General features: G+C 52.0%; 2 protein-coding genes across 9 annotated transcripts in view; one reads left to right on the top strand and one right to left on the bottom strand.

Moving 5' to 3' along the window:
- SLA (Src like adaptor) overlaps positions 1 to 2,635 on the top strand; it is an 89,070-nt gene extending 86,435 nt beyond the window's left edge. For all 8 annotated transcript variants that reach the window (XM_058699133.1, XM_058699132.1, XM_058699136.1 and 5 more), the window contains one exon: positions 592 to 2,635. In XM_058699133.1, the coding sequence (XP_058555116.1) occupies positions 592 to 802 (211 nt within the window). In that variant the 3' untranslated portion in view covers positions 803 to 2,635. The remainder of the gene's footprint in view (positions 1 to 591) is intronic.
- TG (thyroglobulin) overlaps positions 1 to 24,660 on the bottom strand; it is a 253,848-nt gene that overhangs the window by 94,539 nt on the left and 134,649 nt on the right. The window contains exons 38-41 of the mRNA XM_058699138.1: positions 22,933 to 23,152; positions 21,832 to 21,925; positions 18,711 to 18,870; positions 10,435 to 10,637 (exon numbers count right to left, since the gene is read on the bottom strand). Coding sequence (XP_058555121.1) covers positions 10,435 to 10,637; positions 18,711 to 18,870; positions 21,832 to 21,925; positions 22,933 to 23,152 — 677 coding nt within the window. The remainder of the gene's footprint in view (positions 1 to 10,434; positions 10,638 to 18,710; positions 18,871 to 21,831; positions 21,926 to 22,932; positions 23,153 to 24,660) is intronic.

Here is a 24,660-nt window from a genome sequence, read left to right as displayed (position 1 = left end):
TGGGGTGTCTCTGTGTGTGTGTGTGTGTCCCACATGAATGTATGAACCCCAGACCAGTGTGTGAGCCACACCGCTGAAAATAGGGCAAGCTAGAGCCAGCCCTGTGGAAAGCTGAGGGTGGGTGCTCTAAGCAGGTGCACACCCATAGAATCCCACTGCCCCCTGGGAGGCAGACCCAGCTTGTGGCCTCGCAGCGATCACCTTTTAAGGGATATCTGTCGTTGGGAATTGGTGAGCTATCTTAATCAAACACCGATCCAGACATTCCACTGGCAAATTCAAGGAAAATCAGAGATCAGAACTGCCTGGGAGATGAACAAAACTGCTCTTCCTTGTAAATATCATAAAGAAATATTCATTCGAACTTGCAGTTGGGAGGTGTAGCCATCCAAGCAAATGGCGGTTCAGAGAGGTTACGTGATTTCTCCAAGATCGCACAGCCACAAATGTAAATGTAAGAAGCAGAATTAGAACAATAAATTAGAGCAATGTTAACCAGCCCTTTTTTTTCTTCTCTCATTTTCTTGTTCTCCGTCGTCCTATGTCCCTCCCTTTTTTCCCTTCCTCTGCCACCGTCCTTCCTACTCGCAGACTGCAAGATGACCCTGAGGGAGCCAGGAACTCTCTTGGCGTGGATGAGTCCCTTTTCAGTTACGGCCTTCGGGAAAGCATCGCTTCCTACCTGTCCCTGACCAGCGATGACAGCACGTCCTTTGACCGAAAGAAGAAAAGCATGTCCTTGATATACAGCGGCAGTAAGAGGAAGAGCTCGCTCTTCTCGCCACCATATTTTGAAGACTAGCCTCAGAACAGACACTGTGGCGTGTGCCCCAAATAACGGAGGTTTGAACCGTCACCTGGAATCTGGCAGAGAGGCCCGGGTCCCTGGTCCCTGGGGAACCGCACACCTTCCAGAAGCCACGAGAAGGCACCTGGAGACTTGAACTCACATCTTCTCTAGCCACATCACGACCAAGGGAGCCCCTCCCTGGCGTCTGATCAGTACTGAGACGTCGCGAAACGTCGCTGAATCAGGATGTGATCTGGCAACACTTCAGAAGACCCTGCGCATTCGTGTGTGCTTATTGTGTTTGTGGGAAAGATAAAGACATTATCTTACAAGAAAGGGCACAAGACTGTCCTCGAACAAACTGTCCAGATGGTCACACTCTGAGCTCCTCAGAGATAACTTCTCAATGACGAAGGTCTGAGAAGGAGATGAGCTGAAAGCCGTGGCCTGGCCAGTCTAGGTTTGCAAGTTGGTCCCCTGCGTTCAACTTTTCTAACCCAACCATAACCGGACCGTTGGTATGCAGCTCCCCTCTTTTTAAGGGAATTCGGTGACACTAAACACGTTAATCTTCCCTATTATCCCTGAAGCAGGAGATCCTGTTGGCCTCCTGGTGTCAGAGCCTCATGTACAGAAGTCAGATGGCCTCCCTGCTTCTGCAGAGGGCAGGTGGGAGAGAGGGAGACCGCCTGCAGGGAAGTGTGAGGGTAGCCCTGGAACAGGGCAAACTCATGGTGTCCCCAGCCATGGTTCTGCAGCACAGGAAGGGCTTCTCCGACCCGCTGAGATTCTCACCAGTAATAATGCATCAATTATTCACTCATGATTGCCTGAAGAGGCACTGTGTTGGGTCCCACATCAGAGAAAGGAAGGAAGGAAGGAAGGGAAGAAGGAAGGAAGGAAGGATCAGCAGAGGCACTCAGTGTAGACAGGGAAAAAAGTGTACAAACCAATATCGTGAAACAGGAGTATAAAAAGGAAATCAGCTCATGGCTCGGGGGTGGGGAAACCGGATCAGGTAAGGGTGTCCCATGAGCTCACGTCTCAGTTGTTCTTCATAGAGTATGAGTTCAGCTGGATTGAGTAGGTGAGAATGATTGGCTTTTTCGGAGAAAAAAAAAAAAAAAGGAAACTGATTAATTCTAAAGAATTAATTCCTCCAGTATTTTATTCTAAAAAGGGTCTGGCAGCCGCATGAATAAAACTGCTGAGCTCCAGGAAAGAAGGGAGTCAGAGTGGCTTTAGTGCTGTCATACTAATTTTAAGAGATGAGAGAGAAAGCACAGTAAAGTTCTAGAAAAGGAGAAGTCTTTATCTCTAGGCTGCCCAGCCGGATCCTGTTAGGAAGGGGGCCGCAGAGACACCCGTGACTCATTCTCCCCTGTTGCAAAGGGGTCAGGGGGAGGAGGGGCGCCTGAGATACCCCTCGCTGACTGATACGAGAAATCTGTTCACCACACGCATTCCTTAGATCTGTGATCACTGTGCTAGTGATATGTGTATATGCATTTATGTGATTTTCTGTATCATCAGACTCTCGTGTGTTTATACAAGAAGACATTTACGGTTTCCCCAACAATCCCTAAAGGCTGTTACAAAGGGACCAGCCGATGTATGGGAAGTGAATGTAACACTGTGGATGCTGACTTCCAGCCCGAGGCAGGGGGACCTTGCAAACGCCAGATGTTTGGACGGTGTCTTAGGCGTCGTTTTCCGTTGTGACTAGTGTGCTGGGAACTTTAGGGGAGCACTCAGAGGTATTTCTAAGTGGCAAGCATTACACTTTGCTAAATCATGTATTTATTTCTGATTAAAATATACCTAATAAATATTTAACCCTTGGGATGTGGTGAGAGCTTCCTGGGCAAGGTGGATGGGTGGTTCCTTTGGAAGCTTCTTTGGATTTTGAATGTTCAAATAAACTCGCCATCAGAGAGAGAGGAAAGGAAGGAACATCAAGAGGAAACACGCTGGTTAGCAGCTCAGCTTTCTCTGGAAGTGCAGCCTTAAAAAAAACCCGGATTTTGTGAATTTTGAGGGTGTCTTATCAAACTCGAAGGTGGACACAGGGGGCCGGGGGAGAGAACAACTTCTTAGCGATTGTTATGAACATTCTGCCTTCACTACATTACTTCTGCGAATCACTTTCGAGATCTCTGCTTTTTTGTTCTTCTAAGAATTTATTTCTACAAATTTTTTTTTTTTTTTGAAACCTATTAAATACCAGATACTGCTCTGGGCGATTGGGCTGTAGCAGTGAGAACCAGTATGAGGGCTCTGATATCACAGAGAGTGAGATCATCAATAAACAAGAAACTTCCTAACCGTGAGGAATGCAGTGCAGAAAGCAGCACAGAGTGTGTGTAGGCGTGGGGTAGGGGGAAGGGGGGGAGGGGGGAAGGGATCGTTTACAAGGATGGTTAGGAAAGGCCATGCTCCCATTTGAGCCGAGGCCTGAAGGATGCACAGCAAACAGCCATGCAAATATCCAGGAGGAAAACCGGAGGCAGCAGAGATAGCAAGGTGCCCCTTGCAGGCAGGGGCAAGGCTACACATGTGGAAGGAACTGGAAGAAGGTCCCGGGTGACTGCGCTGAGTGAGCCGGAGTGTGGGGAGGAGGGCTGCTAGGAGGGAGGCGGGTCCCGCAGAACCCCGGATGGGAGCATAGGGGTTTAGGGTCTATTCTAGAAGAAATGCAAAGCCGATGGAACCATCTAGTTAGGGGAGTGGTATCGTTTCACCCTCGTGTTTTAAAGAGCATAATGGTCACTGTGAAGAGAGTAAATTTTTCAAATTCTGGTGGTGTGGGGTGTGCTCAACTGGTTAAGTGTCCAACTCTTGATTTCAGCTCAGGTCATGATCTAACGGTTCATGGGTTCATGGGTTCATGGGTTCGTGGGTTTGAGCCCCGTGTCAAGCTCTGTGCTGGGGGTGCGGAGCCTGCTCGGGATTCTCTCTCTCTCTCTCTCTCTCTCTCTCTCTCTGCCCCTCCCCTGCTCGCTCCCTCTCAACATAAATAAATAAACTTAAAATAAATAAATTCATATGTACTTAAAATTTTGGGGTTGTATTACCTACTTGACACATAGTGAAAACAAAAGAATGCAGAACTTGAAATAAAGGGATGGAAAATTTTTCGTACAGAAATGAACAAAGGGAAAGTGTTGAATTTTGAGGCAAAATGGAATTTAAGGCGAAAATAAATTGTCTAAGGGCAAAGAGAGACGTTACAAAAGGAATGATACATTAGGAAGATATCGTGACTGAACCTGTGTTAATCTAACGATACGGTTTCCAAATATATTAGGCAACTATTGTAGGGACACATAGATAAAGGAATCATTTTATGTGGAGGTTTAAACACACAACTCTCAGAAACTGAGCAATCAAGCAAAGATAAGTAGATCGGTAAATAGCTGGTTTCGGTAACACTATACAACTTTCCTATCAACAAATGAGGTGCACATTAGGTCACAGAGGAAGTCCTAATAAATTTCAGAGTCGGCTTTCACTGACTCATGCTCCATGATAATAATGAAACAACATTAAAAATCGATTTGCAAAGGGATGGGTAAAAATCTTACAAATCTAAACAAGCATTTACAGGGGGGAAAAAAGAGGAGATATCCCCTTGGGTTAAGAAGAACACAATACAAGAAATAATAAAAGACTGAGAAATACAGGGCATGTTCCTACTTCTCAAACTCCCCAGGGCTTAAGTGATACAATAGTAGGAGGGACATTTATTGCTTGAAATCCACTGATCAGAAAACAAAGAATGAACAGTAATGAGGTTGGATTTCCACCCGAGAAGCTAAAAGAACAACTGATTGTCGTGGAAACAAGAAGCAAGTAAAAGATGACAAAGGTAAATGTGGGTGAAACGAAAGTTCTAATGATATAGTCATCAACAAGATCCAGAGCAAAACCTTGTTTAAATGGTCAGATGAATGTGTCAAAGATGAACAGGAGCAAGAAAGATCATGTCAAAGAAGAAGAAAAGCCAGTCAGCCACAGGGCTGCACGTAGGGGGTCTCTGTGGGGGAAGGGAGGGGGGTCCCGCCCCTCCCACAGTCAGCCACGGCGGCCCCCATCCCTCTGCCCCTGCCTGGATGTCTGAGCTGCCCAGACATGGCCCTGCCAATGGGAACAAGGCCCCAAGATGGCAGAGAAACACCTAGAAGGAACACATGTCCCGAGAGATCGTGAGACACCTTGGTAAATACTACGATAAAGTAAAACAAAACAAAAGAAAACATATTTATTATTTAAGGTCCTTAAGTGTTGAGTCTCTTCGCTAGAGCAGCTGAGCATTTTTGTTCAAAGTTAACCTGCCTACATTTACAGATAATGAAATAATGTCATAGAAAATCCAGTGGAACCAACAGATCAAGCAATGGAAGTGGTAAGAAGGCTCAGCAAATTCAGAGCCAACTCTACTCCCCGATGCCAGGATTGACCACTGGGAAGTACAATAAAAAATACGACACCGTTCACAACACCAACCCAACGAGAATACAGGTAGGGACTTGCCCACCATGACTTCACAATGCTTCTGTGGACAGAAGTTCAAAACTCTACGAAAAGACGTAAGGAGACAAAAATCCTGTTGCGGTAAGGGTGGCAACCTGATTCATGGATGCAAGATTTAACATTATAAAACCATAGACATTTTTTTAATTAACTGAAAAATTCCATGAAAGTACTTTCCCATTCCCATCAAGACTACTGAAAGACAATCAATAAACTTATTCCAAAATATAGATGAGAGCACTGGAGCCCATGAATAGCTCAATTTTTTTTAATGTTTATTTATTTTTGACAGAGAGAGAGAGACAGAGCATGAGTGGGGGAAGGGCAGAGAGAGAGGGAGACACAGAATCTAAAGCAGGCTCCAGGCTCTGAGCTGTCAGCACAGAGCCCGATGCGGGGCTCAAACCCACAAACTGTGAGATCATAACCTGAGCCAAAGTCGGACGCTTACCCAACTGAGCCACCCAGGCGCCCCTCAGTCCATTTTGATTAAGAGAAACGGAGGAGAATGAGCTTGAACGAGGAGGTTTGTGTGAAAACAGAAGAACGCAGCGGTTGGGCCCCTCCACCAGTTTAACAGAACTCGGCCTGCACTTCGGTACCCTCTTCTGCCCAGGGCTGTGCTGAGTGTTAAGGAAGTTCTAAGAGGAAAATTTCACGCTCCCAGTTAAGCACTCAGTCACAGCAGCATGGGAATAGATACATTAGAAGACTAACCAGTAGGTAAGACAAGGCAGTGATTCCTAAAAATTGCCAAATAGAAGTCTCTTCACCAAAGCGAGAGTCATTCTGCTTTAAGAGATGGAGAAAAGGCTTCGCGGCCCCGTTTCAGCCAAGCCTCGAAGAAGGAAGTGACTCGTTAGGTGGAGAAGCGGACATACTGGCCGCGAAGAGCTGACCATGAACAGCGATGGAAAGACGTGGAAGAAGGCATGGCATTTTCTAGGAATGTTGATTACCGGTGAGCCTGGAGTGCAGGGCTCAGGCAGGAACGCAGCAGAAAAGGAGACAGGAAAACATAGCTTGGGGCCAATCCCTGGGGCCTGGCACTCGCACTGAGGAATGCAGAATTGGGGCAGTGTTGTAGGAGGGCAGTGGAAATCTCTCCTGGACTCTATGAATCATACCACATAGGACATGACCTCCTCTGTCTTCTCTTAAAACTGCCCGGGGCATCACAGCTCATGTTTGCAACACGTCACCCGTCTCTCTTCTTCAACCTGGCGCCCTGGGCAGGTGAAGCATCCCCAGACGTGCTTTTTCTTGGCATTGCCCTAGCTTAGCAAGGCGAGGCGGAACCTGGATTTCTGGAGTTCGGGAACTCCAGAACATTCTGTACACCTACTGTGATGCCAACCGTCCAAGCCTTTGGGAGACAGAATTAATGATACCGATTTTATCCATAAAGAATGCAAGAGTGAAGCATTCTGATGCTAGGCCTGGGCTCTTTTCTCTTCCACCTTAAGACCCTGAAAGAGTCGCAAGTTTCTAGAGAAGCCGCTGCATAGTTGGGGGAAACACAGGACGAGATTTTAGGTGCCAGCCTCTAATGCAGCTCCTTCTCGGCTGTGTGTTCTTTAGCCAGTCACTAAACCTCTCTAAGCCTCAGACTTCTTACCTCTAGATTGCAAATAATACAAAGACCCTGTGCCACGCAATGTGAACAATCTATGAAATAATATATGGGAGGTGCTCTGTGGCCCCAAATATGCTCAATAAAGTTATTAATTATCACAGGAGCCTGTCTCTCCATTTTAACAGCTCTGGCCTCAAGCTTTGCAGAAATACTTACGATTCTGTCCAAGAATATATCACTAACTCACATCCATTCCCCCAAACATCTGCTGGTAAAGAACAAGTTTAAGAGCCGCTAATATATTGAAGTATTTTCGTTCTCTCGATTCCAAATAATTTCACATGCATCTCAAAGACTGCTGGGAGCGGTTGTAAAAGCTGCTTCTAAATGACTGAAACAGATGGAGTTTATTTTTAAATACACTGCCATTTGCTAAAACAGATTAGTCTTTGAAATCCCCCAAACACCTAAACTCTCCAGACTTTTCAAAAAGAAAACTCGGCCTCCTGGGCCTCCTGGAAGGTATTTCTGGCGTCTTCCAGGTCCCACCGAGTGTCTGGTTGCTGAGAAGGCTCGGAGGAAATCCCTTCAGGAGCAACTCAAAGTCAGGAAGTTCTGTTTCCAATACCAGGAATTGAGAGATGTTTGGGCTCAGACCTCCTGCCGCGAAGATGGAGGGAGAGACCGAGGAAAATCGGGAACAAAGGGACACGAGAAAGTGGTGGCGGGGAGGGAGGAGGCCTGGCCTGTAAGACCCTGGACACACGTGCCCATTCCTCTGCTCTTTCGCTTCCCCGATATTAACTCTGGAGCATCTACTGTAAGACAGCTGTGTTGGGTGCTTGGGGCCCTGTAAGAGCAGGGCACAGCTGTCCTCTGCTCTCCCAGAGTTTCCCGTCTTACGAGAGGGACGGATTTGGCAGTGGGAATAATTATCTCCTGGTGGGATATCGTGACACATGATGTGCAGAGAAGTACAGGCAGCAGAGATCATACAAAGGGGGTCTGGTTCTGGGCTGAAAAGTCTGAAAGGATTCCCTGAAGGACAAACAGAGCGGGCAAAGAGGAAGATGGGAGAAAAGTGTGGCACGCAGAGGAAACGTCCTTAGGAAGCAAAACAGAGCATGGGACCCTCAAGGAATGTTGGAAGGCTCCAGTGGCCGAAGGAGAGAGACCAAGTAGCAGGTGGTACCACTTCCCCTCGGGGGCGGTGATGATGTTGACCCAGCAGCACTGAGGCCCAAACGATGTCACTCTTGTCCTCCTTCCTATCAAGGGTTTGGATCCCAGCAGGGCTGGGCAATGCTGCAGTGTGGTCATATGGCCTTAGATTTGCTAGCAGGTCCATGGCATTGGTCTTGATGCCTTAGTTTGGCTACTTCATAATCTCAGCATTGCTTTCTGTGCTTTCAGGACTGTCCCTCTTAAATGCATCCTCCACTCAGCTCTAAGACAAGCCTTCCTAAAGGGAAGCGAGTTTCCCCCTCGCCAGAAAACCCTTTGATAGCACACCAATGTTCATTGCCGCACTATTCACAGTAAGGCAGAAATAGCCCCAGTGTCTACCAACAGATGAATACGGGAACAAAATGCGGTATGTGCAAACAATGGAATATTATTCAACCTAGAGAGGAAGGGAATTCTGATATAAACTACAACACAGATGAAACTTTATGGAGGCATTATGCTAAGTGAAATAAGCCAGACACACACACACACACACACACACACACACACACACACACACACACCAAATTTTGTACAGTTCCACTAATGTGAGCTACCTAAAACAGGCAAATTCATAGAGACAGAAGGCAAAATAGATGCTATCAGGGGTTGGGGAGCAGGGGGGATGGGGGTTATTGTTTAACATATACAGAGTTTCTGTTTGAGATGATGGAAAGTTCTGGAAATGATTAATATGATGACTGTACGACATTGCAATTGATTGTACTTGATGGCACTGAATTGTACAGTTAAAAATGGTTAAAGTAGGAAACCAAGCCAAAGGAAACCAAACCAAATAAGCAAACAAACACACCCCTTCCATGGCTCCCTTCGCTGAGGAGGAAACCCAAGGTGCTCACTGCAGTCCAGCTGCTCGCTGCCTCCCAGTCTCCATTACTGCCCTGTCCCCCACTGCAGCCCAGGGCTGGCAGACCTCCGTGAGGAGCCCAGCTGCCCCTTAGTGTCGGGACTCTGCCTGTGGTTCAATGCCTACACAGTGTTCACATTTTGCTCAGACATTCCTTCTCCCGGGAAGTGTCCGTGGACATCCCCCCCTCCCTTGTGCTTGGATGGGGGCTTCTCTCTGAGCTGCCCTAAGACCCTCTTTTAAATATCCACTTTTTAAGTGTCTGTTCCCCACCCCCCAGTAAACTGCAAGCTTCCTAAGAACTAGGACATGAATCATTTAGCACGGTATTTCCAGCACCTAGCATGGCACCTGCCACAGATTGGATGCTTCATAAAATTAGAAGCTCATCAATGACAGAATAACCATCAGGGCTTATGCTGTGATCAACCAGGTTATTTCTTCCATAATAGTTACTGTTACGATCGATATCATTATATCACTATCATCGGTATGATTATATCACCATCATCATCATCACCATCACCACCATCATCATCATCACCATCATCACCATCACTATGACCATCATCATCATCATCACCATCATCATCACCACCATCATCACCATCTACCAGGAACTTCATGAGACCACCCAGTAGACCCATGAGTACTGAGTTCTATTCTTTGCCTTCATTCAACAGTCAGTGACCCAGTTGGCCAAACCTTGGGAGCTCCATGCCTCACCCTGTGGCTGCTGACCCAGCTGCCCGCCACTCCTTGATCCACCATGGGGGCAAGCTCTGGGGTCTCCACCTCCCCTCACCCCTCAGGCAAAGGAAATAACGAGGTAGAAGGGATTAGATACAGGGAATGAATCACCCAATAGTGCTCCACAAAGAAATGCCACCGGAACGGAATCTCAGCAGGAGATTTGGAGCATGGGCGGTTGAAGAAACCAGACAGCATAAGGGAAGACTTTAAGTTCAAACCCGAGAAGGTCAGGGAAGCAACACTGGGGAGCAGATGAGAATTCTCTTGTTCCACTTCTCTCCTGTCGTGAGCAATACTGTTGGGTGTCGTGAGCATCATCCTGGCTAAACTGTGCCCTCATCGTTAGCTTTCCTTTCACCAGAAAGCTTCTCATCCGACAGTCTACCCCCTTAGGTTTGTCGATTGGCAAAAGAGGTCTTCAAGAGTTCAGATCATTAAACCCTACTGAGGCAATCTCCCAAAATAGAAACACTTTCCCATCTAGAATTTTCCTCAGTTTAGAATGATGGACAGTAGTCAGGGGAGTTCCTCGGCATCCTGGAATCACATGTACATGGAAAGATGGCCAAGAGCAAGCATGGATAAAGGAAACCAAGCAACTGAAGTCAACTGGTCTTAAAAGGCAAGTGAGGACCCCTCGCCTCACCCGTGTCTAAAACAAGTCTGAAGGCAGAAGAAGGGACTCACCATCAGCACAGCCCTCCGGAAGAGTCTGGAGTCTGAGGCCCTGCTGGTTAGAAGGTGGATGCCGGCCACATCGGCTCCACCACGGTCTGCCGCCAGGGTCACGCGTTGAGGGTCCCCACCAAACACTGCGATGTGGATCTGCACCCAGGTCAGAGCCGCCAGCTGGTCCAGCAGCCCCCAGTTGCCACTCACCTCTCCAGAACCTGCAGAAAGAGGAAAGCCTTTTACCCTTTGCGATTTTACAATCCGGATTTTAGTCACCCCCGGTGGTGTCTGAGCCAGGCACACGGCACCTCTGGGGGACCTGGCCTCCTGTCCACACAGATCAGGATGGTGGGAGCAGCATGGGCTCCAGAACCGGGAGCATCCAGCCTTTGCTGGGTAGGAGACCCTGACGTTGTCCTTCTGTTTCTCTGGCCCACAGCGTTCCCACCATAGGCGAGGGCACTTGCTAGGGCAGCCGTTTACATTAGAGTCAGGGCACTTTCAGAGTACCACCTGGCTTGGCACATCAGAGGGGATGCCCCACGTCTCGGCCCACTGTGGTGGCTCTCCACACCTCTTCCTCCCTGACAAGGACCAGGCCTGGCTGAGGCTCTCCATCCAGTTCCTTCCTACTGCCTCTTCTCCCATGCCCTTCAGTATCATTCAGCACGGTTGATCTCTCTATTCTTTTTTCACAGAATTTAGTAAGTATTTATTTACTGAAGAGCTCAGCACTATTTTTCGAATGACATGATTCAAACACACACACGCGCACACACACACACACGTATAGTATAGCAAAAACACATCCTTCTCTTCAGCATTTGGCACATCACATGCCCATGCCCTCTGGCCATCCTCTGAACCCAGTGGATCCTCCTTGTCAGTCTACACAGCTGACCACTCTGAAATACCCGGCATCTTCTAGCTTGAGCTGAGAGTCACCCACTTTGTTCGGGAGGACGCCAGCAGATTCCCATGCCCCCGATCACCACCCACCTGCTGATGACTCGGGAGCGTCAGGGGCACAGAGTGCCCTCCCAGTTCCAGCTCCTCAAGTCTCCAGGAGGCTACCTTGCTGAAGGCACTTCAAGTGCACCGAGTCCAAAAGGGAATCGATTCCAAGTGCCCTGAGCATGAGGCCAGTAGCCTTTGCGGAATTTCTCACGTCCTCCTTCTAATGCGGCCCCACCCCCCTGGTCTGCTCCTGCACGGCCTTGGAGTCTTCCCTGACACCTGCTGTACTCCACCCTGACCCCTTCTCTTCCCCAGATGCTCTAGGCTCTCTCCTCACTGATCTCCTCGGCGCTTCTCACTGGCCTCAGGTATCCGTGCGTCTCTCCCTCTGATTCTCCGTGCCACATCCCGAGTGGTCTTCTAATTTTTTTTTAATTTTCATTTACTTATTTTGAGAGACAGAGCACACTTGAGAGGGGAGGGACAGAGAGAGGCGGGGGGCGGGGGGAAGAGAGAATTCCAAGCAGGCCGCACGCTGTCAGCGCAGAGCCCGATGCAGGTTGGAGAACCCACGAACTGCGAGATCACGACCTGAGCCGAAACCTGAGTCAGACACTTGACCAACTGAGCCACCCAGGCACCCCCTGGGTGATCTTTCAAATGCATAATTTTTCACACACACACACAGACACACACACACACACAGACACACACACACACACACACACACACACACACACACACTTCCCCATCCTATCTAAAATTTCCCATCTCATCCCATTAGGACATGATCTCAGTTCTCCCAGTGCATTCAAGACCCCATGGGACTAGGGTGTCTGTCCCCTGGGCCCCATCCCCCTTCATCTCCTCCCCGGGCCTGGCTTCTTATCAATTGCTCAAACATGGGGTCACCCTCTTCCAGGCCGGTGCCTGGCACATGGGGTTTCCTCTGCCCAGAGCCCTTGCCTTCCCCCGGCCTTCCTCATCTTCCTCCTCCAGCCCAGCTATCCTTCAAGTGTTAGCAATGCCGTGAATTCAGAGGCAGCCCTCCAGTGAAGCAGGGTTCCCTAATCTAGATACTTGTCACCCTGGGTACTGCCTCCCTTGCTAGACTGTGTACCCCACTGAAATCAGGGGCACACAGCAGGTCCTCAGTAAACGTCAGGCGAATGAATGACCAGAGCTATGATCAACAGGGTCCAGTATCCAGCAGAAACTACCAGCGAGACTCCATAGTCCCAAACAGAAAACCAGAAGAATCGTACACCCCGATTTGCCAACCTGGTGCTCACAAAGCTGCTGAGAACGCCTGCTCTGGGGACATAATAGCACAGATTACTCTTCCAGCTGGGAATAGTCTCAGCATTTCTTCAAATGCATTTTGTGTTCTGGGTTTGGTGAAGACATTAGCACAGTCCTCACCATGACTTTTCTGGATTACGCTTCCGTTCCGCTTGTTAGGACAAATGCGTTTGTTTCTGAGGTCTTGGGCAGGGCAGGAGAGCCAATGGAGGAGGACCCAGTCCCGGACATCTGGGAAGTGACGCCTGCAGCCTGCGTTTCCAGTGACAATGTAGGAGGGTTGGGGGCGGCTGCCCCTGACTCTCCCTTCCCATATATCAGCTTCCCAAGGACAGTGCTGACATTGTGGGGTCTAGAAACCCCCAGGAAGTCAGAGGGGGAGGGAGCCTTCAAGGGCTGCTTTTCAGACAGTTTGAATTGGGCTTTGCCTGGTGTGAGGTGCTGTGACTGGTTCTGGGGCGGGGTGGGGGCAAGACAGGCATGTTCCTGGCCCTCAGGTCACACAGGGTCAGCAGCGCACGCAGGGGCAGTGAGCCGGCTGGTCTCTGGCAGGCTGCACCAACCCCTTCCTTCCCTGAGGAGGAACCTGAAACTCCAGGGGAATGTTTGCTTTGGTGCAAGAAGCAAACGTAAGATAAAGTCGGGACTTAGATCCCGATGCATACTCAGAACTCTCTGTCCTAGCGCTCAGTCCAACTCAACAAACACTTGTTGGAATGATGTGCGAGGCACTGTGTTATTTTCATTAAAAAAAAAATCGAAGTGCTCCCTTTAAGGAACTTTCTGTGCTCGAAAGCCCTCCTGACTCCCTCGTTCCTACTGCCTCAAGTCTAAACATCTTCCTGGCTTTTGAGATCCTCTAAGAATGGCCTTGGCCCGTCCAAGCCGTCTGGGCTCCCTTCACTCTCCTACACTGACCCTTGCCCAGCCATCAAGGCCAAGTTCATCCCCCTGCAGTCTGGCTGGCTGTGGCCGACCGGGGGCCCTCCTGGTTCCATCCTGCCCACACATGACCTGTGCGGTGCCCCCATGACACTGGAGAGGGGCTCCCCCCTGGCCACACCTAGAGTCCAGTAGGGAGACAGAGGTGGGCAGATGTCCACCCCCCTGTGCACCTGCCCCCGCTGCCCTGACCTGTTTTTCCACCTCCAGTGTCCTGCCCCTGTGAACCACAGAACCAGCCCAGCAAGCATCTAACTGTTCCCTCGATCCCTAACTGGTTCTCACTTGCTTGTTGGATTTCTTCCAGTACCCACCCCCCCGAAGCTCTCGGGGCTCACAGCAGGCCCTCACCCGGTCTTGTTGATGGCCGTCAGTAAGCGGCGGCAGGTGAGGGGGCCAAGCGCTCAGGTGATAGAGCCAGGGCCCTGGACAAGCTACTGAATGTGACTTGATCTTCCCTGTCTGTGAGGTGGAAATAATAATACTCATCTCTTTAGGTTGTTAGGATGCTTGAATTAGTTCAGGACTGGAAAGGCAACGGAACAGCGCCTGGCAGAAAGCACTGTAGAATTTGTTTGGCTTTGCTTGAATAAACCAGATTCAGGCGCCAGCATTGTCTCAGGTCTTTGCAGAGCTTGGCCTTGGCTTGGCTTTTGCAGCAGAAATGGCCCTTGTGGAGGGGCGGCCGCCGAGACAGGACTCTGTGCTCGTTCTTTTGGTTGGAGGGTGGCAGTGCCTCTCGGCAGGCGTCCGTGTGCCCCAGGGATGACGAGGTGACGGTTAATGGTCCTGGGCGTGGCCTTCTGTCTGACCCCCTGGCCAAAGCACACCTCCTCTGTCCCCACACCCTGCAGAGGGCCTGTGGGCCGCCCTGCCCACTCCTCCTCTGAGCCTGCACACCACCTGCCCCATTGCCCTCGCCGCACTGCTTTGCCAGAGAGAGGACAATCGCTGTGGCCTGTGCCCCCGAGGGTCGGTCCCCGCCCGCAAGATCCAAGCTGGGGAAACACCCCGCCCCCGGCCCGGCACCAACCACCTCAATTCCCTTCGGACTGCTCAGCTCACCAGGAACCAGGGCCCCCTTGAAGTGCTGATGGGTTTGTTTTTTTTTCCTTTTCTTGCTGAGAACGTGAGTTTGTCTCGTCAGCCGCAGGACGGGAGTGAGCTTCTGCTTCCATTCTTCCTCTGTCCCCTTTCAAAAGTGCCTCTGGGGCGCCTGGGGGCTCAGTTGGTCAAGCGTCTGACTCTTGACTTCCGGCTCGGGTCACGATCTCGCGGTTCGTGAGTTCGAGCCCCGTGTCGGGCTCTGTGCTGACCGCTCAGAGCCTGCTTAGGACTCTCTCTCTCCCTCTGCCCCACCCCCCTCTCTCTCAAAATAAATAGAAACAAACTTAAAAATAAAATAAAATATGAAAAGTGCCTCTGGCGTCAAGGGCTCTCGGAAGACCATTTTCACTCTGGGCTACCACGGAAGATGCTGTGTACGTTGATCACAGGAGATAATGTGCATAGACTCAGTAAGTGCCAGGGGCCACTGCAACTGCTGTGGTCCAGGGGCAGCTCTGTGCCAACTACTGGCCAGATGCAGAGCCGAGTCATGACCATAATACAGCCCTGCCTTGAAGAAGCTCCATCCAGGGAAAGAAACGGGGCATTAACCCTTGTGAGCCCTTGCTGGGTGCCAGGCGTCTGCCCTCCACCCACTCTACCCTATCATCTGCCCATATGTCCTAGCGTCGTTTGAGAGATGGGCAGCCTGTGAGTGGAGGCAGAGGGAGGGAACTGCCCAGAGCCCCTGGGTCCCACAGAGCTGCTCTCAGACCCCGTTCTGCTCAGACACAAAGTCCGAGCCGTGTAGGACACTGGGCTCAGGCTCGACTCAAACTAGCCTGTCTCTTTCCAGACTTGCGTGCTGAACTGCAGTTTCCAACTATTTAAAATGGAAAAGGGGAGGGGCGCCTGGGTGGCTCAGTCCGGTAAGCGTCTGCCCTCGGCTCAGGTCACAGTCTCGCAGTTTGTGAGTTCGAGCCCGCATCGGGCTCTGTGCTGACGCCCTCGGCTCAGGTCACAGTCTCACAGTCTGTGAGTTCGAGCCCCGCGTCGGGCTCTGTGCTGACGGCTCAGAGCCTGGAGCCTGCTTCAGAGTCTGTGTCTCCCTCTCTCTGCCCCTCCCCTGCTCACTGTCTCTTTTTCAAAATTAAATAAACATTAACACTTTTTTTAAAAGTCAGAAAAAAATAACATGGAAAAGAGGAAAGATGAACGAGTGAAGCACAGGGAGGCCTTAGGGGCAGTGAAACTATTCTGTAAGACACACGATGGTGGACACGTGTCATTATACGTTTATCAAAACCGTAGAATGTACAATACAAAGAGCGACCCCTCCTGTAAACTGTGGGCTTTAATCAATCATAAATCAGTGTCTCCTCATCAGTGGTAACAAGCGTGCCACACCCACGCGCGAGGTTAACAATAGGGGAAACTGAGGCAGGGGGAGGAGTATACGGGAACTGTCTACACTTTCTGCTCAATTATTCTGTAAACTTAAAACCACTCTTAATGGTAAAATCTATTATACCTCTTTTATTTTTTTAAGTGTTTATTCTTGAACGAGCGAGAGAAAGAGAGAGAGAGGGAGAAAGAGAGAGCACAAGTAGGGGAGGTGCACAGAGAGAGGGGGACAGAGGATCCCAAGTGCTGTGCACTGCACAGTCGCAAGACTAGTGCGGGGCTCGAACTCATGAACAGTGAGATCACAACCTGAGCCGACGTCGGACGCTTAGCTGACTGAGCCACCCAGGCGCCTGTCTATCATACATTTATTCAGTGGTAAAGGGGATGGTGTGTTGGTGTCACAAACTCGCTGGGGGGTTCGTGGAATCGCACACCAGTCCCTCCCCCTTCCTGAGCATCCCCTGGGGCTGCGGGCACCTGTGTCCTCTGCAGAGCTTGGTCAGGGGACACACTGCGGAGGGCGGGCGGGCTGACTGTGGTCAGAGAGGCTGTTGTTTGCATCCTAGCGCCTCTGTGTCTCAGTGTCTCTCCGGATGCATCGCTCCCCTCTCCTGGCGGAACTGCAGGGCGGCTCAGTGGAAGAGAGGCAAAAGCCCGGGAATGTGGGGGGGAGCTGGGGAGTCCGGTCAATAAAGCAAAGAAGAACCATCTGTGGCTAAAAGGATGTAAAAGACCAATCTCACTCTGTACACGGAAGAACAGGGAACCCAAAGGGCACTTGTAAACACCCGTGGGAGCAAGCCACGATAGATTTCTCCCTGCTGTTTGGGCAACAGGATGCAAGTGGGGCATGGCGTTCCTCGACCTCTCTGAGCCTCACGGTTCATCTGTGCGACGGCCCTTTGGTACTGGCCTCACAGAGCTGCCTTAAGAATGAAATGAGGTAATCCAGGAGAAATGTCTGGTGGAGACCGGCACTCTCAACTCTAACTTTCCTTCTCCCTCGCAGTTTTGCTTTAAGCACAATGAACAGGCAGCATTCCAGACCAGGAAGGAGAAGGGTCGGGCGTTCCGGAAACTTCCTTTGCCTCCCCCGACACTGTCTCCACCGGCAGCAGAAATGAGTCTGCCTTCCCAGAAGCACACAAATCCTCAGTAAGATGACACCTCACGAAACCGCCACCCCCCACCCCTCAGGCACAGGGGACGTATGGAAATTTACTCTCCCCTGTCTGGTAAGGCTCTGTGCCGAGGAGCCGGCCCTGTCTGTGGAAAGCTCCACCCGACCACGTTCAACAGGATGAGTTCTGAATTTCACCCTCCTCTTCAGAGCCGGGAGCCACTGACTTAGCAAATCATCGTCAGTCTCGTGTTTGACAAGAGGAAAGAAAATCCAGGCAAAGTTTTCAGCGCTCTAGCAGTCGACCCCGTTCCCTCCGAAGGGAAATCTGAAATCTGTTTGTCATGCGTGTTTCCCTCGTTGGCGTCTGGTGGTATTTCGCCTTGAAATGGTGGTGCCCGTTTCGGGTTTGCCGTGCAGGCCTAGAAGCTCCTCACGGCGCTTGAGGCTTCATGCCATGTGGTCTAGCCAGCCCTCGTTCCCCGGCACTGCTGAGTTCCCGCCCATGCTGGATACCTACCCACTCACCCACATCCTAGGTGAGTCCATCAGTCTCACCATGCTACCTTCTACCTGCCCATCCTTACTTAGCAGGTCAGGCATTCGGGTCTTAAGTGAGATCCTTAGAGAACAGAGATGAGGTTCAGTGCCTACCCGGAGGACCCACTACCGTATCTGAAGCCCTTTCACATGTACGACCTCCCTGGAGCCTTACGTAACTTTGGAAGTTGGGTAAAATCGTTCCCATTTTATAGAGGACAAAGCTGAGACTCAGAAGCGAAGGGTTTTGTGAACGAGACTCAGACAATGAATGGCAGAGCTGGCCCTCAGCTCTTCAGATTCCCAGGCCAGCGTGTCCGCCGCTCGCCATGGCTGTTCGACAAATACCCACCACTGGTGGGGGCTGGACGCGGAGGAAGAGGCAGACGATGAGAGTGTCCGGGCCTCACCTCTGCCCTGGGTGCTGGTGGGGGAAGTGGAGGGTGTAACCAGGGTGACAAACGGTTGTGTGACTGGATAGGGGACAGGATGACATTCCCAAGTGAGGCTGGCATTCAAGAGGAAACAGGAAGCATTACTGACACCCGCCCCCACGCGGAGTCAAATGGCTTCCCTGTGGGCCCAGGACCTATAATCCATTTCTATCCTTTTCTAGAGCTAAGTCAACCTCGGTGGTGAATCCTGGCTCTGTTGTTTCTTAACTATCGATATTCAACAAGGGTTTGACCTTCTGGGACCTCAACACACAGCCACCCACCCACACACACACACCAGAAGATAAAACACGTAATGGACTTGGAACAGCTTCAGCACAAAGTAAGTTCAGTCGGTGGCAACGGGGCGTCAGCATCACTGGAGGGGTCTCGTGGCGTGCTGGACGTTCCACTGAGAGCTCACCGGGCTGGAGGAGGGCCGGGGACCAGGAAGGGACAGATGGGGCTCTGAGAAGAAGGGGTTGGACACACACATAGAGTTGGCCTCAGCTCAGGGGTCAGCAGCCACACCAGCGACTCACCAGAACTCAGGAAGCCGAAGACACCCACTCGGGAGCCGGCAGTGACGACGACGAGGTTGCCAATGGCGGCCAGGAAGGAGCCGTCGATGGCCAGCTGCCCTTCACTCCCCCTGCCCTCCACGGTGTTGTGGAAAAGCACCAGCACGGACGCGTTGGGGGCCTGTGGGGAGCGGACAAATGTAAGGCGACACGTTGGCCCCTTCTCAGCCGGCAGAGCTTGGTGAGGGCACCTTTCCAAAGAAAGTGCCAGATTCTGAGCCTACACGTGACTCTTCCTGGCAACTCTGCCTCGTAAGCACACTGAGTCCCACGTTACAGGCTGAGCTGTGTCCCCCCAAAACTCACAGCTTGAATCCCTGACCCCCATGACCTCAGAATGTGACTATATTTGGAGAGGGTCCTATAAGGCAGTGATTAAGCTAGTGGGCCCTAAGCCAATATGACTGGTAGCCTCACAAGAAGGGGACGTTTAGGGGCGTCTGGGTGGCTCAGTCAGTTGAGCGTCCGACTTTGGCTCAGGTCATGGTCTCGCGGTTTGTGAGTTCGAGCCCCGCATTGGGCTCTGTGCTAACAAACAGCTCAGAGCCTGGAAGCTGCTTCAGATTCTGTGTGTGTGTGTGTGTGTGTGTGTGTGTGTGTGTGTGTGTCTCCCCCTCCCCTCCTCATGCTCTGTCTCTCTCTGTCTCTCAAAAATAAATGTTAAAAAAAAAAGAGGGGACATTTGGATGGAGACACACAGAAGAGATGTCATGTGGAGACACAGGGAGGAGATGACCATCCACTGGCCGAGGAGAGCAGCCTCAGAAGCCAGCAACCCTGCCGGCCCCTTGGTCTTGGATCCCCGGCCTTCAGAATCGTGAGAAAATAGATCTCTGTTTACGCCTCCCGGCCAGTGCTGTCTTACAGCATCACCAGTGCACTAATCGGCCTGATGTCACCCGATAAGCTGTTTTGAAACGTGAGCAGGTGGCGGAAATGGCAGCCCACGGCAGACCGGGAGCCCGTCGGCTGGAGCTACGCAGTCCTCCAGCCCCTCGGTTCTGGCCCCTAGTTTATTCCGGAAGGCCCTCTGGGTCCTCCCCGGTGAGCCTCTTTAGTTTGGCCAGCGTGTCCCTGAATCCCACCCCGGGGGTACACAGCCACCTTCCACCATGCGCCGAGAGCAAGGCACTGGGCTCAGCACCTACGCGTGTTCCTTATTCAGTCCTCAAGCTCCAGGAGCATGCGGATCGTTACCGTGCCCACTTTACAGATGAGAAGGCAGAGGCCTGGCGATCTTACATAGCTCGTCTGAGATCACACAGCGAGGGAGGGAGTGGCAAGGCAGGACTTAAACCCAAGCTGACCCTTCCGTTAGAATACAATGCTCCCTCTGGGGGACCCGAACTTGACTCCGGGCCGCGGCGTGTGCAGGACCCCAGGTGCATCTTGCTCACCCAGTCCTCCCTGTGCTGTGACGGCTCCAGCCACGTGCCACGGGCTCTGACACGCCTGCGTTCCCCACCAACAGCGAACACTGGTTGAGGACCCACCCCGATGGATGGCACGCTAAGTGTGGTCACCTCGGGCGCCCCCTCACAGCTTCCGCCCCACAAGGCCGATGCTCTAATGACCCTAAGCACCTTGACTCTACGGGTGCGAGTGCTGAGGCTCACAGCGGCGAAGTCACTGTTTAAAACACGTACGGGGAGGAGGCGGCTGACCCAGAATTGCAGCCTCAGCCCCCTCCCAGCACACTCCCCTGTGACATTGTCCCATTCATGGTCATCTCATGTCCCCCATCAGCCATCTCCTGACTCATGAGACTCCATGCAATGTTTTATTTAATTCTTGCGAGAACGTTATGAACCAGATGTTGTTTCCCTCCCACTTTCAGAACCGGTAACTAGAACACACAGAACGTGATTGCCTTCTCTAGGCCAGTGGTACGGGGCGGGGGGGGTCAGTGGAAGTCCAGCTGGGCGCCGGAACTTACTCCGGCATCCCAGGTATGGGGTGACCAGCACCAGCCAGAGGGGACCTGCTGTCTCCCTTATCCTAGGCTCTGTGTTCTTAGTGGTGCAGCCCACGGGAGCTTTGACGTCTGAGAGGCCTCGTGACCAAGCTTACTCAGACCATCTTGCTGACGTCAAACGTCCAAAGGGCAGTGAAATCTCACTGCTAGCGGGCTAGGGGACCAGGACGCTGTAGCGTGGTCACCAGCACCATGGCGTCTATCGACACTGGGCTGGCGTCACCAGAAACTCATGTTTCCTAAACCTTATCAGTTCCTTTTTCTCTCGTGCACTCTGACCCTTCCCCCCAAAACAGGAAACTCAAACATTCAACACCAGGGTCATGGCTGCTTCTCAGGCAGATTCAGGCTTCAAATCGGGACAGAACCAGAGTCAGGGTCGCAGCTCCAAGCCTCACCCTCCAGGACTGCCCCGAACGACACTCCGGCGGTGGGGGGGGTGGGGGGGGGATGAATGTCCCTAGGGGTCCCTCCTAGAGTCTTCCAAGGACAGTGCTGTTCATTTCCTCATGCGTGGGTGAACGGGAGTCAGGCTCTGCCCTTCCCCCCCGCTCCTGCTCAGGCTCTCTCCCACTCTCAGAGACCCCGCGTCACTGACCCTCACCCACCGCCTGCCTCACGCCTCCCCACCCACCCCTGTTCAAGTGGCACCTGCTGAACACTGCCCAACACACCTCCTGTCACTGTGTCCTCTCAACACCGTAGTCGATCGATACTTGCTTCTCTGATTCCGCCCTTCCCACTAAGATGCAACTCCCTCTGTTTTACGCACCGCTCCGTCCCACCCAGAGCAGTGCACCCCAACACAAGCCCTTTGTGAGTATTTCTCGGAGAACCGAAGCAGGACAACTGTGCCTCATCTCCTGTGGCGGGGGGGTGGGGGGGGGGGCGGGTGACCTGGAGATGTGGGGAGGATACGGTGAGGCCAGGTAGGAACCAGGGGGACCCCTGCTTATTCACAGAGCCAAGAACCAGACAGGACAGCCCTGGGGGAGCAGACCTGAGCCCGCCACAGAGGAGAGGAGTAAAGGGCCTGGCAACTCCGGGGACAGGGGGTTTCTAACGGGGCAGTTTTCAGGGCAGACAGTCAAGGGCGTCAGAACTCACCGCATTTTGAGGGACAAACACGTTAAGATACAAGCAATCCTCGCTGACTCCGGGAGATGTGGGTGTCCTGGTGCCTGGCTGCCAGCAGCTGGCCCTGGGGATACAGACTCTGTGACTTCCAGGTAAACGGCCGAGGGCACAGGCCTCATCTTCCCTTCTTGCCCACTGTCGGCCAGAACCCACTGCCCTGGCCAAATGCCCGCTGGGCCACCGGCTCTGCAGCACTTGGGCGGCTTCGGGCGATGGGCAAAGGGAGTGGCAGCACGTGAGAGGAACAGCGGGACCCCCCCCCCCACTCTCTCTGCCACCGTGGGCTGTGGACCGGCCTGCCAGCCAGCCATGGGAGACAAGGGACAGGGCTGGGCCAGCTGCCTCAGGGCAGAGCTGCAGGAAGGGAGAGCGGAGAATTGTGCTCTTTCCCAGGTGAACACACGCTTGGTTCGGAAAATGGCAAAATCTCCAGTGTGGCAACCGTTTAAAGCGGTGTGTGCGTGGGAGGCGGTAAGGGAAACCGACGCGGTGGATGAGGCAGGAAGTTAGGATTTGACCTTTTTTTTTTTTTCCTTTTTCTAAAAACTCCTTTGAAGGCTGTTCCTATTGGGACGGAGAGCCCTTTTTAAATGTTTTTCATTCGCTCATGTGCTTTTTTTTCCCCTCTCTGCTGTATTTCTCAGCCCCAGCGAGTCAGCTATGGCCAGGGGGCTGAGTTCCAACTATTTGCAGACTAGGGCCAGCCATGTGCGTATCACACACACCCGCAGGCACGGCCCATAGCAATCGTCCGTGAGGACCCTTCCGAAGCCTCTCTTTCCTGGAGGCAAAGTCCAGGAATGTGCGTGCTGAAGAAGGGGGGTGCCCGTTGCCTGGGTCCGCGAATCACCGCATGGGGCAGAACACAACGGCCTCTCCATCACCAAATTCACTTTACGGGAGCAAGATAATGATATCTGGAGGGTTTATCTGTTAGCGCACCTAAGGCTGCCTTAACACACTTCCCCGCCCCCATTCACTACTCAAACCGGAACGCAAGGCTCTGTTAGGACCCGGACGGGAGAGGAGTTCTCTGAGCATTCACCAATATGTATTCCACCAGATTCTCACCGTGGCTGGGTGGCATCCCAGGGCCCTGTCCAGTTCAAGGGCTCCGGTGCCCGGAAGCGGCTCTCGGCCAGGGGCGGGGAGGCATATGGAACTCCCAGGAACTGATCCACCTGCTTCCATGACGTGCCCACCTGGACGGCCCGGGACCTGCCCAGCAGCTGGCCGTGGGGGGTGATGGTCACAGAAGGTGCAGGTGTCCCAGAGCTGAGCAGAGGGTTGCCTGTCGGGAGGACAGTTGGGGGGCGGGGAGGGAAGGAGACGACAGTGGGTGCTGCATTCAGACAAAACACTGCTTTCGCACTGTAAAAACGTGGGTAGTTCGCTCAGACCCCAGCAGCCTGAGTCCAGTCAGGTTACTTTCCAATGTGAAAAAAAAAAAAATTAATAGCAAGTACAGCTGATGTTCACCAGACACTGAATGTCTGCAGCTCACAGCACCAATCCCCTCTCTACGTGCACTGCCTCGCTGATTCTCCCCACCGGAGGCCAGGCAGAGCTTAACCCCGGATTCGAGCCCTTCCTCGGCTCGCTGGGGCCAGACGTGAGCTATCATTCAGGATTACTTGGATTTTTAAAAAGAACAGACGGATACAGAACGTGCAAGGTCTGGAGTCAGGCCCCACCATCGAACACATCAATTATTTCTGGGGCGAAATGTGTGGCTTACTCATACGAACAGGGATGAACAGAGCTGATTCTACAGTTACTTCAGTTACTCTCGGGCAGATTTGGCCACCAGAGAAGTTTGCTACAAATTCACACAGCCACAAAAAAAAATTGTTTTCTAAGTTTTAGAACTTCAGGATTGCAGAAATGACGCTGAGGCACCGTGGGTCCTTATTTGCATTTCACTCCTAAGAAAACAGATTTAGGGGCCAAGGGTGGGTAGCTGCCAGGACATCAAGGTGTGGCATTCAAAGGGTTTCTGGCCCCCGACTGTGGCCACTGCCGGTTCACATGGGTCAAGGGCCAGGTCGGGGGCCCCTCTCCAGGCCACTGCGCTGGCCTGCAACACCCTCTCTCCCTTCCTGCGTTCCCCAGGTCCATCTGGCCCATCAGGTCAAAGTTAGCACCACCTGCCAGCCTGCCCCACCTCCAGCACCTTCCACCCCCTCCTTGTAATGCTCACCCCCCTCTCTGCAGTCCTTGCTTATCCCCTCCACCACATCTTCTTGCATCCATTGAGTCAGTCAACTTTTGTTGGGACCCTGGCTCAGGGCCAAATACCATCATCTGGGACTTGGAACAGGCCTGTGTCTGATTCCCCACAGGGCTTAGGGCCTTGCAAAAAGGAAACGCTAAATGCTGGTGAAGAGATCTTCTATTTCTGTCACTGCGTGCGTGTGTGTGCGTGTGTGTGTGTGTGCGTGTGTGTGTGTGTGTGTGTGTGTGTGTGTGTGCGTGCACGCATGCGCAGGGCGGGGAGAGAGAAATTTCTTATTATTTCCAGCAGGTGTGTTTGCTTTGCTCAGCTCCACTGTTGGCTGATTGAGAAAAGTTTTGCTGCTTGCTCTGTGGATCAGTCTCCGCATACTGTTCCCATGAGGACAGGAGAGGAAGAAGACAGACAGGACAGATGTTTACCCCTTCCTCACGAGCGGGGCGTAATGCAGAGGTTCAACTGGAGGTGACTTTGTCCCCAGGGGGCATTTGACAATATCTGGAGACATTTTTGGTTGTCCTAAGGGTCTATGAGAGATGCCAGCTGCTGACATCTAGTGAGTAGAG

This window comes from Neofelis nebulosa, chromosome 14 (genome assembly GCF_028018385.1).
Source record: "Neofelis nebulosa isolate mNeoNeb1 chromosome 14, mNeoNeb1.pri, whole genome shotgun sequence".
Lineage (NCBI taxonomy): Eukaryota > Metazoa > Chordata > Mammalia > Carnivora > Felidae > Neofelis > Neofelis nebulosa.
Note: the sequence above shows the minus strand (reverse complement) of the source record. Positions and strands in the feature narration are given on the sequence as shown.